We start from the raw sequence: 14145 nt of genomic DNA on the forward strand, positions 1-14145 counted from the left end.
CATAAGCTTTTCCATTCTGAAAATCAAGAAGAGTTAAAAGGAGAGATTAGTCTTGCTCTATTTTTTCCCTGGGATACCATAACTGAAATAACACTCTCCTCCAAATTCTCTGCCTATGTTTTTTTCATGCCCTAGAACAACTATGTAGGACTTGTAAAACAGGGGATATAGGACGCCAATGGCAGAAGACAAGTATATACACACTGGTGTACTCAGTAGCCAAGTATTCAGTCCTACCATTGACTCCTACAGTGAATAAAGGGTGAGTCTTATTCACAAACCCAGAGTTTTATAAACCTACTTCTTTTAAAGGCAAATTATTATTCTTGTGAGGTGACTCATCACTGTGTTGGAAAAAAACACTTTCCTGTCTAACCACATGGCCTGGACAGAAACACAACTACCAACTACAGCATTTCAAAGGGATAACAGAGACCAACAAACAGATAGGAAGAAGTCTTCTCAGAAGGAGAATTTTTTTTTTCCACAGCACTAGTATAAAGTTTCCAGTGTTGCAGTACTTGCAGTCTCTGCTTTGGAAGAAAGAGCTTCAGAAACAGATAGAAAGTTTTGTTCAATACCTTCTTTCCTTGTCATTGTACTGCAGCGGGGACACTGACCAGCAAAACCTTACCAGGCCAACAGGCCCATTGGTCTCTCTTTGGCTGCTGTTTAGTTAGTTATGCAGTTATGATTTCCCTGACAGAGAAAGTACAATCTCATCCAAGATGGCACTCAGTGCTGCTCCATGAGTAAGAAGGGAGAGGGCTGAAGTGGAGTGGTGCTGGTCTATCTCCTCATCGTGTGCATTCACTTGAACATCACACCCACCTGCTCTCTAGCAGCCCAGGGAACAGGAACTTCAAATGTTGGAAACTGTGACGTAGAGTGGATAACTACTAAACCAAAAGGCCAATGTCTTTATAGTCTGCAAAGTGAATGCCCTGCTTTTCTGACTGGATCCCTGTGATACTCAGTAAACCTTCTCTTGTATTATGTCCTGGTTTTAATAATTTCTTTAATGTCAATGCATTTAAGTTGTTTGTTAGGATGATCGAATCTCATGTAATCATGCTCTTTATATATACACTTTAATGATTTTTTATGCTTTACATTTATAATCTAGTCTCTAGATATTAGTGGGAATATCTATTCTACAAAAATAAAATGTCAATAAAATAAATTATTCACTACTGCATATTGTGGTGCTCTATGAGAATATAAATAGGATATATTTCACCTCACAACTCACCGAAAGTTCTTAGGGAAGCAGTGTTGAGCAAGAGGCGTTCGTTACTGCTTCTGCCAAAACAGAGGGATCCCAAAGACTTGTCTTGGAAATAAACAGATAGAGTAAAAACATAGGTTGGCAGAAGAGGAATGAAATGGTAGGGGGAAAAAATAAAACAAATCACAAAATCATGATTTAGCCCTTGTACAAAAAGCAGGAGGCAGCATCCCTTAGCAAAACCATTGCTATTCATAGTAGTTCCTGTAAACCTGGTTTTGAAAAAGCATTCCTGTGAATTAACATCTCAGTGCATTCCCATGCCCTCCTAATCCACAAAACAAGACCTCAGCCTCACTTTCTCAACGCTTCTCAACTACCCAGTCCCTGTGTTGCCCCTATCCTGAGCCTGCTGCTCTGCTGCACCCCAGCATATAAAACTCATGCCTGCCGCTGGGATCCAGATCCTCCACACCACTCCGGCTCCCCTCCTTGGGCGTTTTGTTCACAGTCCCCCAAACTCCTTTCAGCCATCTCCCCCTGCCAAGAAACTCTCTGGCTTGGTCTCTTCCCAAGGCTTCAGCTGCTCTGTGCCTTTTACTCTGCACTCATCTAATGCTTTTCACTTCACACTTCATACACCATCACCTTCAAATTGCCTAGCTGCTCAGGGACAAATCACTCCCCACCCTCCCCATACTTATTTCTTGCTCAGCTCAGCTCCCATCAGGCCTCTGCTATCCCACAGCTCTCCCAGGGGATATGAACACAGGATATTCTCATTTGCAAGAGACAAGCTGCTGGCACACTAATCAGCTTTAGGGAGATCTAGGATTACTCACAAATCAAACACAGTGGCCACCGACACTCCTTGGTAATAACACCAACAGCATTAGCTAAATGGAAATTGCTCAGTGCTGTCTTGTGCACCTCAAGCAGTATTCCTTCAGAAACATTTCCATGAGTCTCTGGCATAGTTTGTGTCTCATGAGATTGGTGCAGAGAAATTTGGAGTGGACCCGGGCAAGGAGTTTCCCCAGCAGCCTCTCCTCCTGTTTCAGTGCTCTCAGCACACTTCCATGTCCACAGCTGCTGGCACTTGTCACTGCCCTGTCCCACCAGGCATTTGCAGGAAGGCAGTGCACTGTACCAGCCTTTTTTCCATATTAGATAAGCCAGTGCATGCACCACAGCCAGATTCTACCCTTAGACATACATGTAGAATTCCCTTTATTTCACTGAAGACATAAGAACGTACCCAAGAAAGTATTTTGTGGCAGAATCTGAATATAGCAAAGGAAAATAGCAGCAGGTGAGTAACAAGCTTGGGGCTTGGAAGCTGCGCAGCTCATAGCATGACAGCAATGGGTGCTGACTGCTGCTCTGTTTTTTTTAAAAAAATAAAATAAATGGCAAGTGAACAAACAAGTGGGATATTTTCACTGGTAATTTATAGCATACTGTCACTCAGCTTCACATTTGTCTCTACCAATAACCAAAGCTGAAGTATTTTCACCAGAGAGAAGATAAGCCTGATTTCAAATTAAGTGATTTCCAGATGCTTTCAATATTCAGCACATACATCAAGTCCTAAAAATAAAAGTTCTGCTTTCAGCCCAGAATTTAAGATTCCTATCCAAAAAGTATAATCACATTAACTAGTAAGCAGTGTACTATTCTGTGTTACAGTTTCATATTACATTTTACTAGAATCCTATTAAGGCTACATATATATTCTTTTCACAGTGATATAAAACCTGAACAATTTAACTGAAGTAAACTGAGGTGATATATATTGAGCAATTTTTCATTCTTTAACTGATAGACTAATATTTTGTTTCTCAGGAAAAAGAAGCAGAGCACGATAGCTGTACTTTATACTTGTACATGGGTTGTTCAGTTCTCTCTGGTTTGCAGAAAATGTGAATAATAGAATTTAAAACAGGCCCTTGTTTTTTTGTTGTTGTTTTTTTTTTTTATACATTCATTAGTATCGTACTACTTGGGTTGCATCTTTAAACCTGAAGGTACAGTTGTCAGAGAAGGGCTCTAATTGGTGTGATGAAAGATTGCAGAACCCCTGTTTTCACACAGAAACCCAACAGTATGTTCCACTCCAGTGTCTGGGCTTACAAGATAGTAAAGTTACTAGAGTAGTTATGGTTTGAGTTGGCGATTTACAGAAATGGGGTATGTAGGTATTTTCCAGATGTATTAAAGACTAAAGCCAGAATTGACTTTGGCATGAATATCTATTCTGGGGGCAATTTATGCAATTTGTTCAACAAAGGGAAATAAATGCAAAGTCCTGTATTTGAGGAGGAATAATCCCACACACCAGTACAAGCTGGAGCCCACTAGTTGGAATGCAACTTGGTAGAAAAGCACCTGGGTGTCCTGGTAGATGAGTTGAACATGAGACAGCAATGTGCTCTTGAGGCAAAGCAATCCAACAGTACCCTGAGCTACATTAAGCACAACATCCTCCACAGGCTGAGGGAGGAGGTGATGCTTCCCCTCCTACCCCTGCTGAAATACATCTGGACTGCTATGTCCAGTTTTGGGCTCCCCAGTACAAGAGGCACATGGGCATACTAGAACAAGTCCTGTCCAAGGGCCACGAAGACCAAAGGGTGCATCACGCACCATGAGACAAGGGGTTGTAGTTCTGTGACATAAAATGGCACCACTGCACATTCATGTTAGTTCTGTGAGGTAAATCCACTGTCTTTATTTGAGCTCTGGTGCCCAGTAGGCTAATGATTAGCTTTGCTATCTGGCGTTTTGTGATTTTCAGTATTAATCCTTTACTGTATTCAATGGAAGATAGTCTACAGGAGCCTTAGGGCAGCATTTCCCATCACAAGATAGTAAGTCTCAAGCCACAGCAAATATTTGATTAGTAGCTCATATATTCCTTTACCTCCCTTCTGCGTTGAACCTTCAGCTCCTAGGACATGTCTCAAAAGAATCAATACATGAAAGTGAATACAACCGCTTTTAGTAAAGGAAGGAAGATGGCATATTTTAGGTGGAAATTCCAGCTATCCACACAGGCATTTTGAACATGCAGGAATTCACAGTACCCACTGTAAGCGGGAAACTTGCTCCTGGATATCTTGAAGGTGCATGCATCCTTTGTGACCTGCTATGACACCACTGCAACCAAAGCCCTCTGAGCCTTCAGACGTAACATCTGCACCAAGCAGATCTCTGTGTACTTTCTGCCCTCTGAAATACAAGGTTAACCTCTAGTATCCTCTAGGATAGCCTCAGGCTGAATCACTTAGGTAAAATGTGTCATACAGTAGTTGTAAAGTCCACAAGAACTCTGTTACAATGTTATACAGCTCTCCAGCTTACAATGTGGGGCAAAAAAGACAGCTTGAGCTAAAATGGGAAGTGTTACAAACTGTGAAACGTTTGTCCTATCTTTAATATTAATGAGCATATACTGTTTCTACAGCACTACAGCTGGCTGTAGCTGGTTCACTTCATAATCTGTCAGGGAAAAAAAATAAAATCCTAACATCTGCTTGGAATGCTCAGCTGAAAGTTTCAGCTCCAAATAACACTTTGAGTAACACAGGCCTGTTTGGCAACAAATAGAGATTGCAAATATTACTTCCTTTCTTGTCTCTGTATAAAGGGAAGAACATAAAGCATGTTTGAGGAAAGAAATAATCCAATTTTGAACATTACCATAATTTTATATGACAGGCAAAGAAATATGGATGGGTTAGAGCCAGCATTGAACTCTGCTCAAAAATAGGAAAGAAAGAAATGGGGATGGGGGGGGTGGGGGCAGAGCAGGAAGCCAAGTTCACCACATTCATGAAAGCATTAGAACAGCTGTACAGAGCTGTCTCACTCTATGGAAAAGTTTGTGGGTGTGTAAGACAGTTCCTTCAATCTGGTCTGAAGTCTAGGAAAGCCAATGGCAACGCCTTTCAAAGACCAGAGCGTACACTACTGCTTCAGTACAACAGCTGTACTTTGGGAACTCCCTTCACCAAGCGCACTCTTAGCATCTTTTACACATACTGCTACCACTGCGCTTCTGGTAGCTAATGTTAGGTAGCACAAATAATTTCTCCCTGTTCAAGTTTTTTGAGTGTTCACTACAGGGAGAGTTGGTAGCATAGCTAGTAAGATTGTGGTTTTTAAACTTGTCAAATATTCATCAGTAAAGACTGAAAGTTTTTATGTTTAGCTACACATTTCAGGGCAGATGGTAAAAGGAAGGATGGGAAATTACAGGTGAAGTATTTCTCATACAGGTATATATACATACATTCCTTAAAAAGGAGAATCTTTAGATGAGATATACTTTCCTCAGTTGCAGAACCGCATTGTAGAACAACTCTGCCACCACCAAACTTTAGTAAAGGAAGCAAAAGTTTGGTGTAAGATACTCTGAAAATCTGTCTTTGCCAATTCAGTGAAAACTCCTAAGCCTGGAATCCACCTCGATGTATCCAAATTAAAAGCTTTGGGGTGGAGGGTGAAAATTACAATGGGTACATGGGGATCCCTGTACTTGAGAGCTTTCATGTTATGTTTATCTCAGAGAGCACAGTCCACCGTGTCTACGGAGCAAAACAGTTACTGCCAAAAGCTTGTGGTATCTTCCCTCCAAATACCTCTAGGCCAGTCTCATGGACTAAACATCCATTAGAGATCAAAGCACATCTTCTGATTTAGTCTCTTCTGAAAGGAATCCAGTCCATGTGCTCTACAGTTTTCCTATAATGACAATGAAAACATGGTAAAAGGGCAATTCACTTTGAAGGCACCATCCTTACCCTAACTAAAACACTACCGGAGAAGCACTCTAGGTGTGCTTTAATCAAGAGCCTGAAAGAGTAGAGAAGGTCATTCTCTGTGCTTGTTCCTCCTGCTTGTTCATAGCAGTCCATCACCAGGCATTGTTAATAAAAGCAAGGAGAGTATCTTTCTGGTGCTTTTCTCTGTCCTTCACGGCCTGTCTGTCAGGACAGACTGTCAAGAGGACTCAGTGATTTAAGCCACCTTACAGAGTTGATAGATCTCATCTATTTTACAGAAAAAAAATATTAAATTTTATTTGATAGACTGTTGAATTAATAAAACTTACATCTATTCAAATTATGGCAATATTTTCTTCAGAATTTACAAAAGAATTTCTGCACAACTATGGTTTCCAAATGCAGACTGGTTTTCATTCAAAGAAATTAGGACACCGCTACAATATATGTATTTTCTCACACACCAGGGTTTTCAGTGGCACAGTGGCAGCAATGGGTGAAGAGCATACCAGACAACAAGGGAGACCAGCAGATCAATGGTTCTAATTCTAAGAAAATACATGGTAGACAACTGAAACAAATTGCAACGGCAGTGGGCTGAAGACCACGCACAGGAATGAGGAAGTAATGACAATACCAGACTTACTTGATAGAAATACTGAGCTCTAGTCCTTGTTCCACAACAAGTAGCAATAAAAAAGCATACTTAGAACAATTACACATATTGGGTCATTAAGTAAGTAAATAAAGTGAATGGTTTGGATTCACAATTTAACTGCTGACCTCCATGTGCCCCAATTACCACATACGGAAGATAACTCTTCTCTCCCCCATCCTCCCCAATGCTCCAGAGACACCCTCAAGCAACCAAGCAGAAGGGAAAGATGAAGAGACAATAATAGAAGAAACCATAAATTTAAAACATAGGTTAAAGTTGATGGCCTTTTACGCTTTTTAAAATCAGCCATGTTTGTGCAAAGTCTACACTGCTGGAAGTGATGATTTAACATAATGGAAAAGGCAGGAGCTCCCCACTTCCCCCCAGGTTTATAGTTTGACAAATGAGCTTTCCCCATCTCCAATAATGGAACGCAGATCTTGAGGACAGTGAAGTATCACTGCTCACAACAAATGACAAGAAACCCTGAAAGTTACTTTTCTATGCATTTAATTTCTTCTGCGATGTTCTAAGACCTAGGGTTTTACGAAGTGTGAGGTATACATAGTAACAGGACTAAGAGGACTCCAGTTTGGTCAGGTAAAAATGGGTTACAAAATATTAGGAAAAGCAATAACAAAAATTACAAATGATCTTATCCAGTCGCATATCAGCTGCAAATCCAAATTCTGAAACCCTTGAAAATCAGTCCCAGGAAAAGTTCACGGCTGCTCTTTCCAAAGAAGGACTTTCCAGTTCTAGGAGACTAAAAGTGGTGGAACCTCCCATGCCAACCCTCTACTTGATCTTTGTTGCCTGAAAGGTAAATTGCATTCTTGATGCACACACAGAGATGACCTGGGTAACACTGCTCTCTTAGGACTTGTCGCTGGGAGGTTTCTTCTTAGCTTCCACATCCTTCTTGAAATCTTCAAGCTTCTTTGCAATGTTAGGAATCTTTAAAGACAAAACAACAAAAAAAACCAAAAAAACCACAGAAATTAACAAAATCTCCTCAGCTACATGAGCTTCAGCAGGAAAGACAATACTATAAACACAGCAAGAAATTCTATGAAGTTTAAACTGGTTTCTAGAAGATACTTGCTTCCAGGATGTTACCTTGCACAGAGGTTAAAAACAAAGCAATATCAAGCAAACAGCTGACAAAAACACTTCACATGAGGCTTCAGGAGATATTTTAGATTGTTAAGACTAAAAGTCAACCAGTAGGAACAGGAGGAAAAAAAAATGTCACTTTACAGGAAGTTTATTAAGACCAGTCTGGCTTCCCCACTGAAAGATGACAGACTGCCAAGAATAAGCCAATTTAAACACTGATGCACAAACTTTAATAATGACTTTTTGAGGGAAAATTAGATTGTACTATACTCATCACAAACTAAGAGAAAAAATAGGTTCAAGAGCAGCAAATATGTTCTCAAGAAATTTATGAAGAAATACTTCTCCTGGTCCACCTTTGGGAACCAAACTTCCCCACTTGGGAATTCTACTACATTGCAAATTGGTGACCTTTTGCAGTTTCACACTTGAATGAAAATTCAATTTACTGCTCGTGAATTTCAAAACTTCAGCTCTCCCATGCAAATAAAAGCATTTTAAAAAAATAATCCAACAGTAAATTTTGACAACTTTTTAAAAAATAGCAGCAACTTTAAGGAGCAAGGAATAGATTATCTCATTACTCTAGCTAAAACGGGGAATTGACAACACTGGATTTCACAAGCTAACTGATTAAAATGAAAAGAAAGCAAAGTTCCCCTTGGTATAATTGTGAAAAAAAAATCATGGGGTTTTACTTCGTATGTAACCTGACCACAGAGCAGAAGTGAATCCCAACAGACTGGATGGTTTGGGCTAATAGTACAGGTAGCATCCTAAGTTTTTCTCTTACCTTCCCTTTCAAAGTTAAGCTCTGTTTGTGCAAACAAAATTAAGAGCCCAGCCTGCAACATGCCTGACATTTAAGCTAAACCAAGAGAATTCCACTGCTGTCAAGAGAACCCTCCATGTGTTTATAACTAAGCACATGTGTGTACAGCTGCAGAATTAGGACCTCATTATGACATGTTTATCTTAGATGTCATTTAAAACAAATCATCTTCAATACCAGCAATAAAATGACCACGTTCATCCTGCAAGTCAGTGTTACCTTCCCAGGGAACCACTTCCTGCAAATCAAAAGCATGTCCCCCTCTTGTGGCAATACTTTATTAGTGCTGCCAAAAAAACCCACTATACCATGCTTACAATCCATATTGATACACCCAAATATATTCTTATGGTTACATTTTCATAATACTGTTAAAACATATATTGGAAAGAAACACCAGATTTTTATTAGTACTCCTACAGGAGTGCTGACATGAAGCATCACAACAGTTTGTGCATGACCAAGAAGCTAAAAATAAGAATTCTGAAAGCGACATGACTTCAATACTGAAGATGAGAGGAAAGCAAAACACGTCTTCAGAGATCTGAGCCTCAACAGCTTTGCTTTTTTAAACTAGTCTAATACAGTTTGCATAAGAAAGGAAAAAACTTAATGTTAAATTTTATTAACTCCTCTAGCCTGTAAAAAGCTAAGTGGCACTGCTCTTAAAAGGGATTCTGCTGACCACTGAAATTAAAAGCTTGTATTGAAGACTCAGCTCTAAATCTGCTCTAACTCCCACAGTGAAAAACCTCTGTTCACAGTGGGAACTCAGGAAAGGAAGTTCACTCTCTTCTCACTGTGAGAAAAAGAGGAAAGAGACTGTAGCTCAACACGCTGTTTGAAGTAGGAGCACATGCTGAATTTTCCACAAAAGCTGGCAAAACTTACTTTCATTATTGGTACAGGAGACAGAAATTTCAGATGCTCTGAAGGATTTTTAAGTAACAAACAGGTGTAGTGAGTGGAGAACACTGTAAGCAGACAGTCCATCAGTCAGGAAACCAGTATTTTAGTGCTGATATAACCCATAAACAGGTGCTAAACCTTTTCTGTTTCTCCTGTCTCTACCTGTGTAGATACCTATTTACCATACCTGTGCTCTAGGGCCCTAACACCAGTAAAGGCTATAAGCATTACTCCTTCACAGGGAAGATGTCAGAGGTACATGTTTGGTTCCATTTACACTCAAGTTCACCTGTAACTCAAGTCAGATCTGCACTGTGTTTAAATAAACCATCAAAATAAAAACTGATTCAGTTCCAACTGAGAGAAAACAGCCTTATATCTTCAGTTCAGAATAGGTTTAACTCTGAGAATACAAGGATACTCACATCATAGTTCTGAGCCAGATACATCCCAACCACATTGCCAAGAGTAAAACCAAGCTAAAAAGGGAGAGAAGAATAGTTAACGAATGTGCTTTTGATGGAAGGATGTTAACATAAAATTTAAAAAAAATAATATTGCAAGTAATGTAGACTAATGATTTTCAATTCCACTTCTACTTAATTTCTCACCTTTCCTCCAGAGAGGTGCATTTTAACCATCTTCCTCACTAGGAAATCCTTGTCATCATTTCCAAAATACAGCACAGTTGTGTTGTCAATACACATATCCAAGACTATTTGGATCACTTTTGTAAAGTTCTCTGCATACCCACAAAGGCAGCAACTCTGATAAAAATGGGTGAGATAGCAGCACAAACCTACATCACACATATCTCTTGGTCCATGCCCGTAAAGCCTCAAGAAACACCCCACTAGAATAACACTCCGTGCTGGGAAGGGACACACATATACAAAGACATAACACAATAATATACAGTAAAAAAAAAAAAGTTCACAAGCTTGAAAGTCAGAACTCTTGAAAGTCAGGCTTTGACTGCAAAAAGATCCCAGTCTCACCTTAAAATGCTTAAAAATAGAGCTTCTCCATCAGCTTAAACTGATGAAAGTTCTCTTCTGCAACAATTAACAGCTGTTCACCTCCAGACCCTTCTGGCCCCAAAAGATTAGTTTTCAGCCAAATCTCGTAAGGCAGGAAAACACTGTTGGTTGGAAGCAGGGCACAACCTCTCTTGACAATTTTGCAAACTAGTAGCTGCTGAGGAGTGTCTGTGAAAATGCATGCTGGAAGGAGAGCAAGATTAAAACAGAAGCACAGTTCCTGGCCTAGACCTTGCTTGCCAGCTGAGGAAAATCTTCAAGTGTAACAACACTTTTGGGGTGAAAGAAATTCCTCTTTTCAGACAGGGGATGAGATTTTCATTCACCAATTCCCCAAGACCCTAAATTTTATTTTGATATTTGTATTTCATAAGAAGTACATCCTGTACTATGAAAGCTCATCTGACTATTTTGGAAGGACGCTACTAATATTGTGCCTTCATTCATAGTCAGTAGACAAATCACTCTGACAGATGAGGTCAGTTTAATAATTTAAGAAAATTATTATAGCTTATGGTCACTGCTGTCAAAATAAGAATATTTTAAGAAAAATAAAACCACTGTTTACAATAATAACTTTGCCATCACATACTGACTAGACATCTTTTCCATGCCAAAAGCAGGATATACGGTATGGCTCATATTTTCAGTGATTCAGACTCCATAAGCATCACCAGTTAAAAGCTTTAGAAAACTAAAATTGGTTGAAAATTGTCAAATGAACCATAACTGCCAATTACTTCAGTATATTCTTAAACAGATTTTTAGTCTTATACTTTGCTTACCATTACTTTTTCTAGGAGCTTAAACAATTTAAAGAAAAAGTAGAGTTCTTTTTGTGTACACTACACTGGTTATCATTTGCTCTTGTAGTTTCAATTATCAGTTAAAGTAGTACTCTGGGAGATATTAAAAATATTACACTGATGTAAACCAGACTTGTGCTTCCTCTTAATGCAGAGCATCATTCCAGCAAGAGAATTTCCTCTATCTTTAGCAGCGTCTGAGAACTCACTTGAAAACACAAACAAGGTCCTTGTTTATTAGCCGTCTCCTAGGCTTTCACCCTACAAAAGGTAGGATGAGACAACTTTTTTCTGAAGATGGGACAACTATCATATTCTGCTGTGTGATAAACCTTATTTGGTACAGAGCAGTGAGATCAGTACTCCCTTTAAAGGTACCCCTTTACTGAAAAGTCTAGCACTGCATTCAAGAGCAGTCTACCCAGTTATGTACACTCAAGCAGTGTGAAAAAATTCACTATTTAGACTTCAATCATGTGGAAAGTAAAGAATATAGCCAATTAAAACGTGCATGTTGACTAAAGACAACAGGGCGAATGAGAGTTTGGGGTCTTCCAGTTTCTACCCAGCATTTCAAGTCACACTTTAAAAAAATGTTTATTTAATACTTGGGACAGCAAAAATACAAGGTTTGTGAGATTATCCCTTTATCTCCTTGCTACAGCCCTAACAAGGGGCAGCAAGTGTCTACACCCAAAGAAGGAAGAAACACAGAATTAGTGTATCTTTTTTCTAACCTTCAGGTGCTAATCAAGAAGTCATAATTAATATCTAGCAACAAAAGATTAGTAGCAAGCAGTGGAGTTGATAAACACAGAAACTTCGAGAGTGGCTAAGCGTATATACCCTCACTGTTTTCACCAGAGCGGACAGAGACTGTAAACAGCTACAGAAATTACGGAGGCTTTCATACTTGTTGCTCCAAAGTTGAGATAAGAAATAGGCCTCATTTATTAATTTCATAAAACCACAGAGACTCTCCCAACTTACAACAGGCCATCTCTTCTTGCTCTGTATCAACAAGTGAAATTTATTAGCCAGCTGAATTACAGTTCCCCCAACAAAAGTACTTACTGGGACATACCTGAACACAACCAAAAGCCTGAAGTATCCCTCACGTCACTAGAACGAAAACCAGGAGGCTGTTTCCATGCTTTGCTATAGCAGGAAACACCATCTTTTTGGTCAGGTAATTTATTTCCACACTGGGCAGTAAAAATACCAGCATTGATCAAGTATTTAATGAAGAGTAGCCAAGCATCCAACGTCAGGCCCCCAGAAGAGTTTAGGGGAACATATAGAAAGGACTGTTAGAAACGTACAAAAATATTCAGTCTAATTCTGTTGTTCTTAAGGGGATTTAATGAAAGGCAGTGATGAAACGTGACCCCTGCCTTGACTTCTATATATAAAAAGCCCGCATCTGAAGCGATAAATGATTTAAGGGTGCACACAGCAGCACGGCCCGAGCCCCGCTCTCCCGTAACGGGGAGGCACGTACGGCAACACAAAGGAACTCCAGCGGCAGGGACGGCACAACCGTGAGCAAGCAAAACCTGCTGAGTCTCCAAGGCAAACTAGGGGCACACCTGGGAGAAAAAAGCAGGCAGGAACTTCATTTTCGGAGCAGTTTTAAGGTTTTACGCGTCGTTTTAAGGCATCGTTCGGCGGGGAGCAGGGACAAAGCGAGCGGGTGCCCAAAGGCGCGGCGGGGCGACTCAAGGGGTCCGGGCGGGACTGAAGGAGCCGGAGCGGGGCCGCAGCCGCCCGCAAAGGGATGCCGCGCTGCCGGGGAGCCAGAACCGGGCGCAGTCGCCCCGCTGAGACGGGCTCACGGCCAGGGGGGCGAGTGACGCCCCGGGGCAGGAGCACCCAAGGCGGCTGAAGGGGGAGGCCGCCGCCAGCCCTCCAGGCAGGGCAGCGCGGCAGGGGTTGGCCGCCACTCTCCGGCCCCCCCGGGAGCGCGGGTGCGGGCGGTGACGGCACACAGCGGCTTTTCCTGCCGCCGCCGAGGCGCGCACCCACCGCCGCCCCGCCCGCCTCGCTCCGCCGCCAAATGGCGGCATCGCCGCCGCCCCGCGGAGCCTTACCAAGAACTGCAGCATGGCGCCCGCCTCGCTGCTTCCCTCCCTGCCCACCAGCTGGGGAAGTCAGGCGGGCGGCGGCAGCTCCTCTTCCGGGTGCCGGCCCGCCCTCACCGCGGGGAGGGGTGCGCCCAGCGCCGCCCGCCCGCGCCCATGGGCGGCCCCGGCTCCACCAGGCCCCGGGCCGGGACCCACCCGCTGGGGGCGGGGGGCGCTGCCGCCCGCTCCCTGCTGCTTGGTGCGGGGCAGAAGCACGCAAGGGTGGCGGCGGTCCCGCTTCTTAAGGCCTCCCTCCCGCTGCACGGGGAGGTGTCTGGTGCCGGCCAGCCGAGCCCGCCGCTCCCGAGGGGCGTTAAATGAGAGTTTTTACACTGCGGGTAGTTTCAAAATGGAGTCTATCAAAAGGAATGATAGGAGGAACCAGGCATCCAGGTGCGGGCGAGGCCTGTATGATTTGGGTGTTCCCTGCCTTAGTGCTTGGGAAATCCTAGCCTCCTAGGCTGGAGAGGCCTGAATGAAAGGGGGTTTGTTTGCTGGGTTTTTTCATTCCCTACTCAGCACTTGCTAGATCACATCTAGCGTGTCCATGGCCGGGCTTAGGGCCCTGGCATAGGGAAGACTTGGACAAGCTGAAGCAAGCTGAGCACAGAGCCCAGGAGCTGATCAGGGCAGGAGACCTCCC

General features: G+C 42.1%; 1 protein-coding gene across 1 annotated transcript; it reads right to left on the reverse strand.

The window, feature by feature from the left end:
* Positions 1-7166: 7166 nt before the first annotated feature.
* Positions 7167-13625, reverse strand: STMP1 (short transmembrane mitochondrial protein 1). The gene is made up of 3 exons (XM_056340500.1): positions 13470-13625; positions 9959-10012; positions 7167-7630 (listed from the first exon to the last, which is right to left on the reverse strand). The coding sequence occupies exons 1-3, from the start codon at positions 13482-13484 to the stop codon at positions 7550-7552; spliced, it is 150 nt and encodes a 49-aa protein (XP_056196475.1). The 5' UTR covers positions 13485-13625; the 3' UTR covers positions 7167-7549.
* Between the last annotated feature and the right edge of the window lie 520 nt (positions 13626-14145).

Source organism: Falco biarmicus, chromosome 5, assembly GCF_023638135.1.
Source record: "Falco biarmicus isolate bFalBia1 chromosome 5, bFalBia1.pri, whole genome shotgun sequence".
NCBI lineage: Eukaryota > Metazoa > Chordata > Aves > Falconiformes > Falconidae > Falco > Falco biarmicus.

Excerpts from the sequence above, each read along its gene's own strand:
- STMP1 (XM_056340500.1), bottom strand. Across the intron at positions 7,631-9,958 it reads ATCTGGCTCAGAACTATGAT|ATTCCTAACATTGCAAAGAA; the intron begins GTGAGTATCCTT and ends TTGTCTTTAAAG.